Genomic DNA, 16,350 nt, shown 5'->3' on the forward strand with positions numbered 1-16,350 from the left:
AATGGAACCATTGGCCACCACCATATTAGGTTATTTGTGACTGAAATGCTTTGAATCCACTATTTTTTCTGTCTTAACACAATTGAAGGACTGTCATGACATATTTTTTTGACTTAAGTGTCTTTTAAAATCTTTTTCATGCCAATTTTGCTCATTTAAACGTATTATAATATGATTTGTGACTGTAAAGTGTAAGATATGTCAGCCTTTTCCCTTTAATTTACTTGCCTGCATATGTGAGCATTACTGACAGACAAATAGTGCACAAAAGAGGCCTTCAGTTTGTTCCTTGCTGAGGTGTGCAGTCAGATAACTCTCCTGTCCTGTTCTGTTATATGTACATGCTTTCCATGCAATAGGTTCTGTTGTTTGTGGATTCCAATCTTGCAAGAAGACACATCCTGAGCTAAAATATTGAAGCCAGACATCTATTGCTGTGCACAGTTTGATTGTTACACTAAAAATACAGTGAATTATTTAATGCCCCTGTTAGAGTGAATCCAACACCTTCATCAGCTTGTAACACTTGTGCCAAGTGATGTTATGCAATAACTGTGTGTGCATGTTTTTTCGTTGGGGTTTTTTTTTTAGCTTTTGCATGAGTATAGTACACATTAACAAGGCGGGTGTTTGTATAATGTAGTAGCTTTCGGTTTGACACTGGGCTTACTGACACTTGAAGTGAAAACGCGCTCATCAGCACGTTGATCGAGGAATACGCAGCGTCTTACTGCTTGTCAATGGAGACTTTAGAGAGAGAGACTGAGACAGAGAGACATAGGGAGTGAATGAGAGAGAGAGAGAGAGAGAGAGAGAGAGAGAGATCCTCATTGATCCTCAGTGTTGCAGCGTTGCGGCGCATCTAAACTCCTCCCGGTCACTGCGCGGACATAATGTGGCCAACACCAGCCTGACAGACACGCCGCACACAGGGGAGCCTATATAAGCTCTGCAGCTGTCAGGTGGACGACACTGGCTGCTCTGCACTAGGGGGAAACGACTCGCTTTAGGGGATTTACAGCTCGGCATACTCATAGATCCAAACTGTAGCAATGTCTCACGGTTGGGGATACGCAGAGAACAACGGTGAGACACTCATTTACGCGCACGGTTATATGGGTGACATTTAAAAAAGAGGGAAAAAAAAACAGCAGGGAGATGTGCCGAATGAATGGAAGGACAGTGCACTCTGTGGTCACTGCAGAGATTTTTTTATTATTATTATTATTTATTAAGATTATCCTGCGCGTGTGGGTGGTTTTTACGCGCGTTTTAAGCACACAGACATGGCCAAAATGCGCAATGAAACATTAACATAATCTAATATTCTACTGATCACAATATTATCGTTGTGTAATTTCCAGGACCCGACAAATGGAGTGACAACTTCCCCATTGCCAATGGACCCCGTCAGTCTCCCATTGACATCGTACCTGGGGATGCATCCTTCGACGGGGGGCTGAAGCCGCTCAAGCTGAAGTACGACCCCTCCACCTGCCTGGAGATCCTCAACAACGGACATTCCTTCCAAGTGACCTTCGTAGATGACACCGACAGCTCAAGTTAGTGTGATATTAATACTGCATGCATACATTGCTGCTTGTAAAGAGCTTCAGGTTGCAACAGAATCTGATTGGAAAGGTGTTTTTTTCATATTTTATCATAATGTGTGGGGGGAAATCATATTATTTTCCTGGATTATTAATTACAGCTGCAAAATACAGCTTTAAGATTCTTGGATTCCCAGACAAAGAGGTGCTGATGAGGACCGACACGATGCCTGCAAAACGCTGCATTCAGCTTTAATGCATCACCAGCTTAAGACCTGCAGCACATTAATATTGTGCTTACATTAATAGAGATGCATGAGTCATGTGCCCCAGTTGCATTGACGCCTATAGAGCTTTAGTGACGCACAGATTTTTATTAGATTTTTTTAATAAATAGTGTTGTTTTTTTAATTGAATGGGCTGCAGGAGTTCTATTCAGCCCAAAAGCACAAAGCACACAGATCGTAATTGAATTGGTAATGTAACCCCTGGTAAACTTTCCCACGCCAACTCTTTTTTTCTGCTGGCAGCGAGGTCAAAAGCACAAAAAAAACAAAGGTTACTCTGCAAATACATTGCTTCACTATTCACGTGCCTTGTTGAAAAAACACTTATTCCATTCCTTTGTACTAAATCTCTGTTTTGTTCATTTGTATTTCCTTTCAGATTAGATTTTAATACCAAAAAAGACAAGAAAAAAATATTTATTTTGCTTTTACGTTGAAGGATTTTGTGGATTTTGGACTATATGTTGATTGATTGTCCCCTAGCTCAATCCGATGTAGGATAATGAAGAATGCGGTTACATAATCGACACAACCACCAGGATTATTTTTCTACCGGACACACCGAAATGAAAAAACACAAAAGCATCTTCGCCCAGAGCTAGATGAGTTTTCTTCCTTCCTAGTTCACTGCACTGTTTTTCCACCCTGCCCTTCTAAATAAAGAAGGAGCTGTCTGCAGGACATGTCAAGCATCATGTGTGGGCTGTGGAAAATATCAATGCTTCCTTTTTAGTGATGTAAAACAATCCCTTTAAGGTGCACACAACCTCACGTTCCTTGTTGTCATTTGAGGCCGACGACTGAGAGACAAATATCCTGCTTTTAAGAGGTCTGTGTGTGTGTGTGTGTCAGTATTGCACCAGAAATAGAACAACATACAGGATTATCTGCTACTTTGTAAGCTGCAAATAGACACATTATGTAACATTGAAAGGAGGTTTGATGTTAACAATACCTGAACATTATTCGGACTGAATGCAACCCTCAGTCTGGCCAAAGCTTACACAACAGGAACTGAGTCTGCTTCCATGTAGCAGGAAGTCAGTGTGCCACGGTGACATGAGCGTATCGCATCTTCTTCATCCTGTTGGCCAGGTCTTTGTAGTTTCTGCTCAAGAAGATTTTAGATTTTCCTGCAAGTAGGACACAGTCAAAGCAATAATCAAATGGCTGGCAGCAGAACTTATGGGATGTGTGTCTTTTTTTTTGTTTTTTTCCTGCAGCTCTGACAGATGGACCGATCTCTGGGATCTACAGGCTCAAGCAGTTCCATTTCCACTGGGGAGCTTCTGATGATAAGGGCTCTGAGCACACTGTGGCCGGGACCAAATACCCTGCTGAGGTAGGGATGGGTCATTATATAAACTCAGACAGCTACAGTTTAGGACGGAATGAGGTTGAAATACAGTAATGAAGAGGAAAAGGCAAATTAGAGTTTTTAATAAGACTGATACTGCAGGTTGTTCAACAAAATCTAAATCTGGATGGCTGGGTTGAATCATAATGGCTGGAGAAAATGGCTTCTATAATTCTCTGAGTAAAGATGGAACCAGTTACAGAACTAGTTTTGTTTCCTATTAGGTTTGCCAGTTTACTAATTGACAAAAAAAGAAAACTTTTGTCTTTTTGTGCATGCTATTTGTTGTTTTGCCAGAAAAAGTAGCATTTTTGCTTTAATTTTGTCTCAACCAATAAGGTTATTTAGTGTAGAAAATTACAAACGAGGGTAAATATGTTTTGGTTGTCCCTGAATATAATTTTTATGATGCCTTTTATTTAAAAAAATGTTGCATCAAGTCAATACCGTGCAGTACTGTGTTTTTAGTACCTACTTTCTTGAAGCAAAACATTGTATTTCTCAAACAAAACACTTTCAAATGACGTTATCACCTGCTTTATATTATTGTTGAATAGAAATAATTGAACTAAAAATCCAGAAATTCCATCCCTCCATCCATTATCTATACACCGCTTCATCCTCATTAGGGTCACGGGGGGTTGGAGTCCATCCCAGCTGACACCCCTGACAGGTTGCCAGTCCATTGCAGGGCCTGAAATGACAAGTTTTCCATAATTTTGCAAGTAGATCATAGCAAATTTGTTCCTCTATTTTTATTTCTAGCTCCATCTGGTGCACTGGAACACCAAATATGCTAGCTTTGGTGAAGCTGCTAGCCAGCCTGACGGGCTCGCTGTTGTTGGAGTTTTCCTGAAGGTAAGCAGTAACAGATGGAGCATATATTCAACATGAATCAAAATATGACTTAAAAATTAACATGGCTTCTTATTGTTTTTCAGATTGGTGCTGAAAATGCCAACCTCCAGAAGGTTCTTGATGTCTTCGACGTCATCAGGGCCAAAGTATGTTTCTGTGACAACCGTATTTTATTACATTCTCCTGTGACAAGATGTTTTATTAGCCTGTTTTTAATTTTTTGTGTTTTTTCCAGGGCAAGCAGACCTCTTTTGCTAACTTCGACCCCGCCACCCTGCTCCCCGGTTCCCTTGACTATTGGACATACGATGGCTCTCTGACCACACCCCCTCTGCTGGAGAGCGTTACCTGGATCGTCTGCAAGGAGCCAATCAGCGTCAGCTCTGGGCAGGTACGTCTGCAAACAGAGCCCATTCAGTCGCAGCAGCAGAAGGACTGGCATTATGCCCACAGTCTAGAATAGCCCTATCTGCAAATCCTCTCTGTCTGAATCAAGGGCTTATTTGTTCAGATTAAGTGCGCGGCTGAAACGAGAAGAAGAACCCTCTGTGATGAAGGAAACGCAATACAAGCGGGGTGTTTCACTTTCAAAATGCAAAAAAAAAAAAAAAAAGTCACCTAGCCAACCTTGAGGATGAGTGAAAGCAAGAGTTCACTCATACAGGTCATCTTACCACAGTGTTTCAGTCAGTGTCTAAGAGTCGACAGGAAATATTCACCCCACACATGCGCAAGTGAAGAGACGTAGCTCCAACGAGTGTTTTCAAACACTTAATTAAGCAAATGCGGTAAAATCCTCCTTGCATTTGTATTTACTCCTATAATGACACTTAATGCTACCACTGGAATGGATACTCAACCTCTAACCGCCCATTAATCTTAACTAACAGCCTCTAGTTGGGTTTGTCCTTGTGGTTGCAGCATTCAGGCCATGTGAAAATTAACACTGCTTGGTCGAATGTTTATTTCATGGCGGTGAGCAGGTATTTCAAGGGTAAACATGTGACAAATGTGGACATAACCTTTAGACTTAGTGCTATATGAGGCTGGTCCAGCAGATAATAACAAAGGAGTAACGATTATTTATCAGCTAATTGTGAAACCTACCCGCTGAATTATTTTCACCCAATAGTACAGTGTACTCATGTGACCGGAGCAGTGTAATTACTGTGAACTGACTCGTTAGCAATGGTTAATGAGAAATCCAGAGAATACGACACTGTCCTCTGCTCACTGACCTGTTGGTCATGGCCTCCCTGACCTAATGGAGTGGCTTTGTACTTTGGGGAATACAATTGCTTCACTTTCTCGCCAAAAGATGACTTTATTAATTCCACCTTAATTCCTGTGTGATAAATGGATGCTTATGCCAGCAACCTGTTAGCTTAGCTTAGCATGAAGAATGGAAACAAGGGGGTCTGGTAGACTACCTCCAACCAGCTTATATGTTTTGGATGAAGTGACTCAGCGGTGGGGCCAGTGATGTGTTTTGTGAGTGACAGTCACGGGAGGTCAGCAGGAATGACTGAGGCTGCCGCCGTCTTCTCCCTTTTCACAGATGGCCAAATTCCGCAGCCTGCTTTTCTCTGCTGAGGGCGAACCTGAATGCTGCATGGTGGACAACTACCGCCCTCCCCAGCCGCTCAAGGGTCGCGCTGTCCGTGCTTCCTTCAAGTAATAACCCCCCCCCCTTTTGCCCTTTCTGCCCTGTTGCCCTCTCCCTCCCTTCCCCCCTCCCAATAGTGCGACACCCAGAGTTACCTCTCTTGCAGTGAGCCACAAAGCACACATATCTCTCTCCGTCCAGTTTGTAGAAGAAATTAAATTCCCGTGGCCCATTGCTTTTTTCAGTGCTGGGCTGTCAAACCGTGAGATGGAGCGCTTGCATCTCTGTTTCTGTGTGTGCAACAAGCCAGCAAAGATACCCCTGTTGTAATTTATTTTTTAAAGACAAACACATCACGGTTGCTGCGACACATTTACCAGGATTCTGCCTCTGCTATCAGTGTTCTTAGAGACCAGTGTGGGGTTTTTTGTGTGTGTATGTGTCGCCCACCATGAGGATGAAAAATGAAGATGAGTTATAGTCAAAATGGTGCTCTCGAGCTAGCAAGAAGCAGAATGCACGAGCGATTTGCAGGAGGCAACTATATCACCATCTGTGAGGAGGGCAAGGTGCAAATAAAAGACTCTCTCCTGCTGCCAGTCTGTCTGTAATCTCTGACCGACTGCCAGCTTCTGCATCACAGCAGCTTAATGAAACGCTGCAGCCGCCTCCATCACAACCGATTGACTCAGAAAATCCCCCTCTGGCTCACACACATGCACAGCGTTGCACACTCAGTAGCATGCAGACACGATGCCTATAGGCACTGACCTGCTTATTGATCTGAGCTGTACAACAGCAACACAATGCATGATGACAGACTGCTAATGCTAGCTGCTGAACACCATGAGACTTATTTCTCTCAAATTACTCACTGTGTTCGTCATCCCAAATCGTGTTTTTATTATTATTACTATTATTATTATTATTATTATGGATTATGTCTTTTTTTTTTAGCCTGAAAGCTTATGCAAAAATAAGTCTTAAGTGATTCCTGAATTATGTTTTTCTAACCAAAACCTCTTCCTGCTCTTGAAGCCCTGATATTATAGCAACAGGGAAGAATCATCCTCCCTTTTGAATTGAGAAAAAGCCCTTCATGTGCTTTTTTTTTTTTTTTTTTTTTTTAAACTTCAGTGTGTCGAGTGCTAATGCTTAAAAACGCACAGTCATTTTTGTGAGTGATGCCATTGTGGCTAATGCACAAAGCCAAGGAAGAAACAGACCCTGCCAGGGAAGCCAGTGGAAGAAAAGAAACCTGCCAACAGACAAGATTATAGTGTCATTGTGGTGTCAGACCCTGCATGGGTGAATAATTAACAGAAGACCATGTGAGGTCCTTAAGGCCTCTGTATGCATTTCTGACTAAAGAGATGTTTCCAGACAGATTGTATTTCAGAATAATGACAAAAAAAAATCGCCTTATGCCAATCATTATTAGGGCCGTCCCAGGAGTATGTGTTGTTGTCATTCTATTTTGGAAGTGGACGTTTTACTAGTTAAATAAATCTATTTTATGACTAAAATATGCCTCCTGTTGTCTGTGTTTGATTTTGTTTGATGCAGATCAGTCTGTTATGATGTGTTACTGTCATAACTGCTGTTCTGAGCTCTATATATTTTGTAAATCTGTCAGGCTAAAGTCATTCCTGGCATGCAGGCAGTCAGCTGTTCTGGTAGATTCCTCTGAGTGACTCCAACCAGAATCAGTGTTACTCAATCACATGTGAAATGCAAAAACTAATCTGCTAACAACTAAATTATGCATGCCATTTCGGAATATTTTCAGTTTAGAGTCGCTTTAATATGTATTTTATGAGTTTACAGGTTGTGAAACTTAATATTAAAACATGCGTATTGTGGCTATATCTTTTTTTCTGCTAAATAATTCAACAAATTAGGTGATTTGTTAAAGAAACAGCTTTGAAACCACCTGATTTGCCTTTAATTCTACTTTAGGTCTGCATTGAGTTGAACTGTAGGCTGGTGAGATTACAGTTAATATCAAGGGTGGGGGAATGTATCTTTAACCCAAAGATAGATTAAAGCTCTAACTCCACTTACGCACGCACTTGGAAAGTCACTAATGTCATTATCAGCAAAATAAGAGATTTTTATCAAATGTCCTCTGTACCTTCGCACATATTTATGAGTGGAAATAGCCACAGCGGAGTCTGAAGGTGTGAGTGTGCAATATGAAGGGCTGGATGGAGTGCTGTGATCCGTTGCTGAAGGGGTTGTTTGAAGTGTTATTCAAAGTCCCTTTCTTGAGAAGAGTCAGGTCAAAAGGTCAATGACACACTAAGTTTGTCTGCTAGCTTAGCTTAGGATAAAGACTGGAAGATTGAGTAACAGCTAGACCGGCTAATGTCCATATATAATCAAACCTTTGACGCTCACTAATAAACATGTTGAAGTTCAATTATTTTACCTTGTTAGCAACTTCATGTGGTGTTTTTATATGCACTTCATGCACAGAAGCACAGCCAACACCACAGTTGAGCATTTATGCCTTGAAATTGCAATGTACCAACAGTCTTAAAAGCCTGAATTCAGACAGATAGCCAACTTGCAGGGTGGGGATTTCATTTTTATTCTTTAGAATGAACTTGCTAATGTGTGGTGTAGAGTAGTTTTGCAGTATTTCAGCAGAGTTGTAGGTAAGCTGCTGCTGGATGGTGACAGAAATGTGGGGAATTTGTGGATTCACACATTCTGAAGGAGGCATTTCATAGGACAAAAACTTTAAAATATGTAATTTTGACATACATGTTTTTTTGACATTTTGACTTTATTAAATATGCATTGCATTTTCCATAATTTTCTGCTGTATTTTATAAACAGTACCTCCACTTACTGGGATTTTTTAGGAACTTGTAAAAAACTGGCTGCCTAACTGAACCTTCAACATTGGGGAAAATGTATTTTTCTGTTGATCCAGAGCTGCTACCTAACTGATAAATGTGCAAAATCTTTGAAGTGCAGACTTTGAGATAGCGAGGTGGAAAAAAACCTGCAGAAATCCCCAGTAGGCTATGTCACCTTCTGTAATAACTGATAAAGAATTATGACCGCAAACACCAATAAGATGATGGGTGATGATCTGTCATCTATGTGCGGGCCACTGCTAGCTGCTAACACCTCAGTGTACTGAAGATTTTAATCAGCAATGGCATCTCACCCTCTTTGGAAATGAGAGCAGCACTTGACTTGTCACCTTCCTCACACCCACCTCGACAGGAAGATGCAAGATCTCAATCAGCAGAGCTCTTCTGCCAGTTTTTTTTTAGCTGGCTTTGAGTTCTTGAGTTCTGTGGAAGACTGAGTGTGCATCTGTCGTTTACAGGAAAAGTTGGTTTGACCTCACAGGGCTCAGAATAGAGCTGGACTCGTCCCCAGCTCTGCCCTCAGCCACTCCAATGTAGCATGTGTCCTCCAAAACATCAATACAAATACGAGCTATCGACGGCTGTAGTGTCTGTCTCACTCAGCCGGTCAGAATCAATTGCAAATTGTATAATAATAACAGAAAAAAAAATTGGCACAAACCTGAATGGAAAAGCTTGTTTACTTGGTTGCTGTGAAAGGTTTTATAACCAGCAGTCCCAAGGTCACACATTCTGATGGCAGATGGATGCTACAGCTCAAACCAGTCATGCCTGGATTCTTTGATTTAGTGGGAAACAGTTTCAAATCCATGAAACAGCGAACAACAGTCTTATTTGTTCGCCAGGTTTAAGAAGCATGAGGAACTTGCATATCAAATGGACTTACAGTACATGTATTAGGGAGAACTTACACAACAGGAAACTGTATCATTTCTGGATGGCAGCTATTGATTTTGCTATTTAAAATGATGGATTGATGTTACACTTAACATTAAGCTGCATCTGTAGCAAAAAATTAGCATCTTGATTAATTGATGATCCAAAAGGAAATAATGAGACTTAGTTTTTCTTGCTTTTCAAGACATCTTCAGTCTTTTTAACTCGTAATATCAGTCCATTCTACTTTGTGCAATGTAAAGTTAAAATAAAGTTAAGCTAGCTGGAATTGCCACATTGTGAACTTCAGTTCTATAAATTTTAGCCTGAACTCTGTATATAAACTCTATAATTGCATTCAGTGCCAGTTTCAATACAGTGGGATTGTCAGTCACAACATTACATCACCTTCAAAATATTGTTTAGGACCCCTTGTGTTGCCAAAATAGCTCTAAATTGTCATCACATGGACATAGGACCTCTGGAGCTGTTCTCTGGTGTGTGGCATTGGGATGTTGACAGTGGATCCTTCAGATCCTATGGGTTGGGCAGTCTGAGGAGTTTGGGGACTTGTCAAAGGTTTTGCATCTTGGTCCTGTTCCTCGAGCAAATCCCGAGCAATTTTTGCATAGTTTCAAAGCTCATTGTCTTGTTTGAGGAGCCAATACATGCCAAATTAACATCCACATGAACACCAGGATCCAAGGTTCCCCAGCAGAACATTGCAATGAGATGATCAATATTATTGACTTCACCAATAGTTTCAATGTTGAGGCTGATTGGTGCATAGTGAAGGATGAACTCAATGGCCTAGGACACAAAGGTTATTTTAGGTAGTGTGCTAGCTGACCACACATGCTAACGATTGCAGCCAACATCAGACCAAGCAAACACACTATTTCATCCATGCCTTACATTTTTGCCCCTGTGGTATTTGGCTTAAGAAAGCCCAGAACAAACGTCTGTGTCAGCACCAACAGACTTGTAACTTTTCCTTATAGGATGCCAAGTTAAAATCACAGGGTCAGATGTTTCGCATTGCATTCACTGCACAAATTAACTGAACTAAATATATAGAGCGACGCATTTTACCATCCTTGTGGCTGGATTATTTAAATAACTGGCATTGATCTCTTTCATCCCCTTGTTGCCATTTCAGTACAGCTTCCCGTTTCCTTGTTACCCAACCAGCGCTGCCTTTTGTGTTGCATCTTTTCATCTTTCCCAGTGTTGTGACAGCTGGGTGAGAGGAAAGGTCCTGCTGGGTGCCATCATGTAGCACAGATGTGGCCGAGCTTATTTGAATGTTTGGCCTCCTTCAACACATGACTTCATAAACTGATGAGACCGTAACACACGATCCGATCACTTAGTCTGCAGCGTGAGTGGTTGCCAAGGTCAGATACTTTTATGTCACGACAGATTCCTTACACTCGACCACACAAAACACACGATGATAATGACATATTGTTTTTAAATGGATTTTATTGAACATGTAACGTAAGGGCAAACAAATCAGGGTTATTTCTTATGGTCAGCGAATAGCAGAGATTTGACACACACCACGGTCGGCATGTCACACATTTTTGCCTCCAGGCTTCTGACCAGTGGTGCCGCTTGTTGCGTAATCAAGCGTGGCAGGCGGATGACATACATTAAGGAGACAGGAACTACGCACTCATCCATAATCTGTCAGAGCAGAGAGTGCAGCTAAGGACGTTTAAATGTACACCGCTGCAGTGTACTCAATAGATCTGACGTAGCACTTCTGTGTGATTAACAACAAGGGTAAAATCTGACCTCCAGTCAAGGACGGTAAGGGATGGTAAACAACAAGACAAGGTGGAGGAATTGTCTTTACAGAGTCTGGAGCAGTGTAGAAGAGGCTGCTTAGCATCATTCAGTTGGTATTGTTATAGTTTAATGTTCTCATAATGGAGACACATTAGGAGATAAACTATAAGAACCTTGCAATAGGATTTTCCATACTGTGAAAGTGTCAACAAGAAGTCTCAGCTCTAGAAGTTATGGTTTAAATGAATCAAGAGATACTAAGAAATAGGTGTGCTATAGCGAGTAGATAGTTTGATTTTCAAAGACCCAAAATACCTGACAATATTTAGTGTTCCAGCAATGTGGAGTGTGTTGCTGAGTTGCTAATCTTGCAACATGTCTACACGATTCAATGCCAAAATATGCCTATAAAGGCCCTGTAAACGGACACACACACGCATTTCAGCCTTCAAAAAATCGCTACAAGTCACTGTTAAACCTACCTCTAAGTGGCAAATGAAAGTAACAGCCCCCTTGACTCCCTGCAGTGAGGGGATTTAGTGGCTCTGTTATGCTCTGTGGCGCATTTTGCTGGCATGGTTTGAATCCACTTGTCCCCTTAGAGGGAAGGGTCAGTGCAGATCAATACAAATATATTCTGAGTGATCGCTTCCTCCTATGATGAAACCTTTCTGTCCTGGTGGGAGTGGCTTCTTCCAGGAAGAGGATACTCCCATTCACTGGCACGAAGGGTCACTGAATGCTTTGATGAGTGTGAAATTCATGTAAATCATTTGCTACGGTCTTTGCAGTCACCTGATCGCAACCTAAACTCTCCAACACCATCATCAAAACAGCAAAAGAGGGAATATCTTTGGAAGAATGGTGTTCATATTTCTAAAAGAGTTCCAGAGACTTCAGTGGTACACAGAAGCTTCTCTAGTAGTGACCAACACCTTAATAAGACATTTTGCGTTGTTTTTCCCTTTAATTTGTCACCAGTCTGTACATCTTTTATCAACACTGTGTTAAGACGTGGGTCCAAAAATGGGGAAACCTTATGGTTTAGCTTCCAATCTCTACAATACTTTGTAACCTGAACATGAATGTAGTATGCAGTGTTTAGATGCCCAAATGGATGTAATTTTAAAAGTTTTTACAGAATAATATGTGTGCTGCATCAGTTATTTCTTGTTGATAAGGTCACATGAGAGAACATCTGTGGTTTGGCTTAAAGCGGTCCAGTGTGTGGGGAACTTTGCTCATGTGTGGTCCAAGACCGGATTTACCTTTTTGTGTGCGTTTGGCAGTCCATGAACCCTTCAAATCAGGTCCACACAGGGACAACAACTGCAGGAGAAGGAGGTGTGGGGGAGATTTAATTTGGGTCGGAACAGGATGAAAAGATGATTGTTAGGTGGATAAACAGCAGTTCCAAGTGCGGTTTTGTTGAATGCGGTGACCACACTGCCTTCGGATAATGTTGTTTCCTGCTATTCGATGCTGCTGCTTCTGAAAACATTGTTTCACTGATAAAATACAAACGTAATTTGAATAGCATATTCATTTCATATCTACTTCTGTAGAAAAAGCTGTCTTGCCCACACACGGAGAATCTTTACTCCATCAGTTCAAAGATAGAACTCAGGAAACTCTCCACTTAGAGCTTAGCATTTTTTACACTGTGACCAAGAATGGCTCGGTGTAAACATTTCGAAAGCAAATTTCCTTTGTAATTTCCTGCCTTCAGTCTTCACTGGTGCTTTATGTATACAGCCACGTCTCGAGATGTATGTTTCACTGACATATCTGGAACATCTGAAGTGCACTCTGACAAAGGTGTGATTTATTTTATTCCACCATATTGTTTGGTAAGAAAATACACGTTTCAACACACGCTGCCTCTTAACCCGGCAATCTAATGCATGAGATAGATCCAGTTTAAACAAATGCATCACATCTCAATGCCTAATCCTTTGTATAAAGCACATGCAAGTGTTTGCTTTATTTCCCAGACGTGCAGAGTATGAGTAAGCATTAACAAACACTGACCTTACGTATGACTGCTGAAACCTTATCAGTCAGAGAGCAAGTTAAGGCAGAAAGAAAGTCAATAAAATCAAAATTTATAGTGTATTTTCTTGAAAAATATGAATATGTTAACATTAAATGCTTCCTATAAGTAGACAGTCTTATTGCTGTGGCTGTGGCTGAGACACTTTGGGACAACAGGATATTTGCTTCGAACATCAACAACAGTATTTTCTCATGTTAATCCATGGAAACCAGACAACATTCCCTCTGTCAACAAACAAACCACAAATGCAAATATTCACGAACGTCTCTGTTTAGATTCTCATGAGAAACAGCAAATATTTTTTTAATCTTGTCCATTACTGAAATCAAAAATCACCTCCCATTGTGACCTCTTTTTCCTGCCCTCCAGCTGTGTCAATGCCAAATCCAGCCACAATGTGGGTAAATATAGCAACTTAAAGTGACAAAGATCCTGCAAATGGAGCGATACAAGCATTAAGATTAAAACCTCTTGATCACGCACGGTGAATATAAGCAGAAAGTTGTAAGTTCTCCTGCTGCTATGCTTTAGTATGATATTATGCACAACAAGTTCACGCACAGTAGCTCTAACTTTAATGAGATCATGGGATAATCCTTGCCAACTGCAGGGTCACACTCCTGCTCAACCAAACTAACTCCAACCCTGACATGAAAACCATCCAGTAGCACACTGGTTAACATCTGGTTATGTTTTACTGACTAATCATTCTGGATAATGATGACTGTGCACTTTGTGTGTGGGCTGGCTGCAGTGTTGCAAACCAGTAATCCACAAGATGCTTATTCATGTAGATCTGCAAAGGGTAGGAGTGTTTTTCCACTGAAATTTCAAAAGCTTCGTCCAGCAGTATTGCTGGTTTGATGGTTTACCTAACAATGGTTTTTTTTGTAGTACATCTAAAGAACCAGTCAACTCAAAGGGTTTTCTTATTTTTTACCTTCTCCTATAGTGAAATTATGAAGTGCGTCCCATTTTAGATTCCTCACTGATGCATTTATGAGCTTCAAAAGGTCATCACCTGTAAAATTTTCAGTTAACAAGTGAGTCTTGTCAAATATTAATCAGTTGGAATTTCTTGCTTTTTGACACCAACAGTTGTGTTGTTCAAAGGTAGTATTAGTAGCTGCCTTATTTAACTACTGCAGTAATCTATATTAAGGCTAGAACCACCCAACTGAGAAAAGAGTAACAGCAGTTCATAATTACTTTAAGGCAAAAAGGTCAGTCAGCTGGGAAAATTTCAAGAAGTTTGACCAGGCTCTACAAAAAACAAATAGTGTAATGAAACTGGCTCTCATGAGGACCGTCCCAGGAAAGAGTTTCATCTGCAACAGAGCAGAAATTCATTAAGTTAGTCTCAGATTTCAGCAATAATGGCACCTAAGAAATTGGGGTTCAAGTAGCAGACACATCTCAAAACACTTTGTTGAGCTTAGACTGTGTGAATGTGACGTTTATGATGGAACTGCTCCAATGAAATCACCACTGAGGAAAGTGCTTGGGCCCAAAAACACAAGAAATGGACATTAGATCCATGGAAATCTGGACTTTGTTTTGATGTTTGTGTCAGGCTGGCTGGTGCCAGGCCGAGATGGTGCCCTTCCCCTCTTTCTCCGCCTCTTTCCCTTTTTAGGTTTGGTTCAACAGTGCCGTGGCAGCGGCAGGTGATCCTCATCTTCAATCTTCTTCAGCTGGTACAGGAGCAGGTGGTGTCTGCCAATCATGTCCCTCTCTTGTCACAATATAATCTGATGCCACTCACCTCTCAGTGCCGGATCGTGACACTGCCATTCTGGTTCCACCTGCTCCTGCTTCGTTTCTCCGGATTCCGCCGTCAACTCCAGTCCCTGTGCCATTCAGTGGTTTGGAATCACTCACGTGTGCCGTTTCTTCTCTCCCAGTGTCCATCCACACTCATCTGTCGCTGCATCTCGCCATTCACAATCTGGGCTCCAATCCGTCAGCCGAGAACCATCTTCCACCACTGCTGTAAACCTAGTCTGAGCATCTCGTGTAGCATTTCGTGAGTTTATTCTAGTCTCACAGTAAAAACTTTCCCTCGTTCGAGTTCCTAGTTTGTATCGAAAATAGTGTTGTAAACTCTCTGAAAATACTCTCCGTTTTTGAGAAGTTGCTTCGCTTCAAATTCTTTCTCTAGTTATCGAGTAGTTTGGTATTGTAGTCTTTCTTGCCTGGGTGTTACCCAACATAAGTTAGTTTTTCAGTTGCATAATTAGACCTCCCCGCCTATAGTAGTCACTAGCTGTTTGCGATCTATTTTTGTTTGAGTACTTCCTGTTGTAGTCCTCAGTTTTTGTTTTGTAGTTCTTTCATGGAGATTCTTTAAATAAAACCTTTTTGCATTCAGATTCTGTCTGTTCATTTCCTGCGCTTGAGCCACTCCCAATTCGTAACAGTTTGCAAGACTCCGAGATGGTGATTGAATGGTGCCTGTATGTGTGGTTCCCATTGGGAAGCATGGAGGTGGAGATATGATGACTTTGCTGGTCACATTGTTTGACAATTCCAAAGAATTTACAGTAAAATTTGACCAACATGGCAACCAGCAACACACCTTCATTTGTTTTTCAACAGGACAGAGAGCCAAAACACACCTCCAGGCCTCTGTGAAGACTGTTTGACCAACAATCAGAGTGATGGAGAGCTGCATGAGATGACCTGCCCTCCAAAATCACCCACATAAACCCAACTGAGATGGATTTCTGATGAACTGGAGCGCAGAGTGAAGGTAAATTAACCGACCAGCCCACAACAAATGTCCTTGGAACAGTTCCAATCATGAAGCCAGTTGAGAGAATGAAGAGCTTTCAAAACAGTGGGTGGCTATTTTCTTCAGAATCTAAAATCTGAAACATATTCTGCTTTGTTTACGTTGTCTTTGTTTGCTTCACAATTCCACTGCATTATTTCATAGTTCTGATGTTTTGATGACACATAGAAAATGATAGAGCCTAAGAGTCTAGTGTATCCAAACTTTTGAATAACTGAGCGTTTGTTGACTGCTTTGTCATCGTTCTGCGGTCCAGTTCATCCAAACCATGTTGATTGGGTTCG

General features: G+C 41.2%; 1 protein-coding gene across 1 annotated transcript; it reads left to right on the forward strand.

The window, feature by feature from the left end:
- Positions 1–919: 919 nt before the first annotated feature.
- LOC111569220 (carbonic anhydrase 1) lies at positions 920–7,184 on the forward strand. Its single transcript, XM_023271240.3, has 7 exons — positions 920–1,086; positions 1,365–1,562; positions 3,061–3,179; positions 3,960–4,052; positions 4,136–4,198; positions 4,288–4,443; positions 5,611–7,184. The coding sequence occupies exons 1-7, from the start codon at positions 1,053–1,055 to the stop codon at positions 5,728–5,730; spliced, it is 783 nt and encodes a 260-aa protein (XP_023127008.1). The 5' UTR covers positions 920–1,052; the 3' UTR covers positions 5,731–7,184.
- Positions 7,185–16,350: the final 9,166 nt, after the last annotated feature.

Source organism: Amphiprion ocellaris, chromosome 22 (assembly GCF_022539595.1).
Source record: "Amphiprion ocellaris isolate individual 3 ecotype Okinawa chromosome 22, ASM2253959v1, whole genome shotgun sequence".
Taxonomy (NCBI): domain Eukaryota; kingdom Metazoa; phylum Chordata; class Actinopteri; family Pomacentridae; genus Amphiprion; species Amphiprion ocellaris.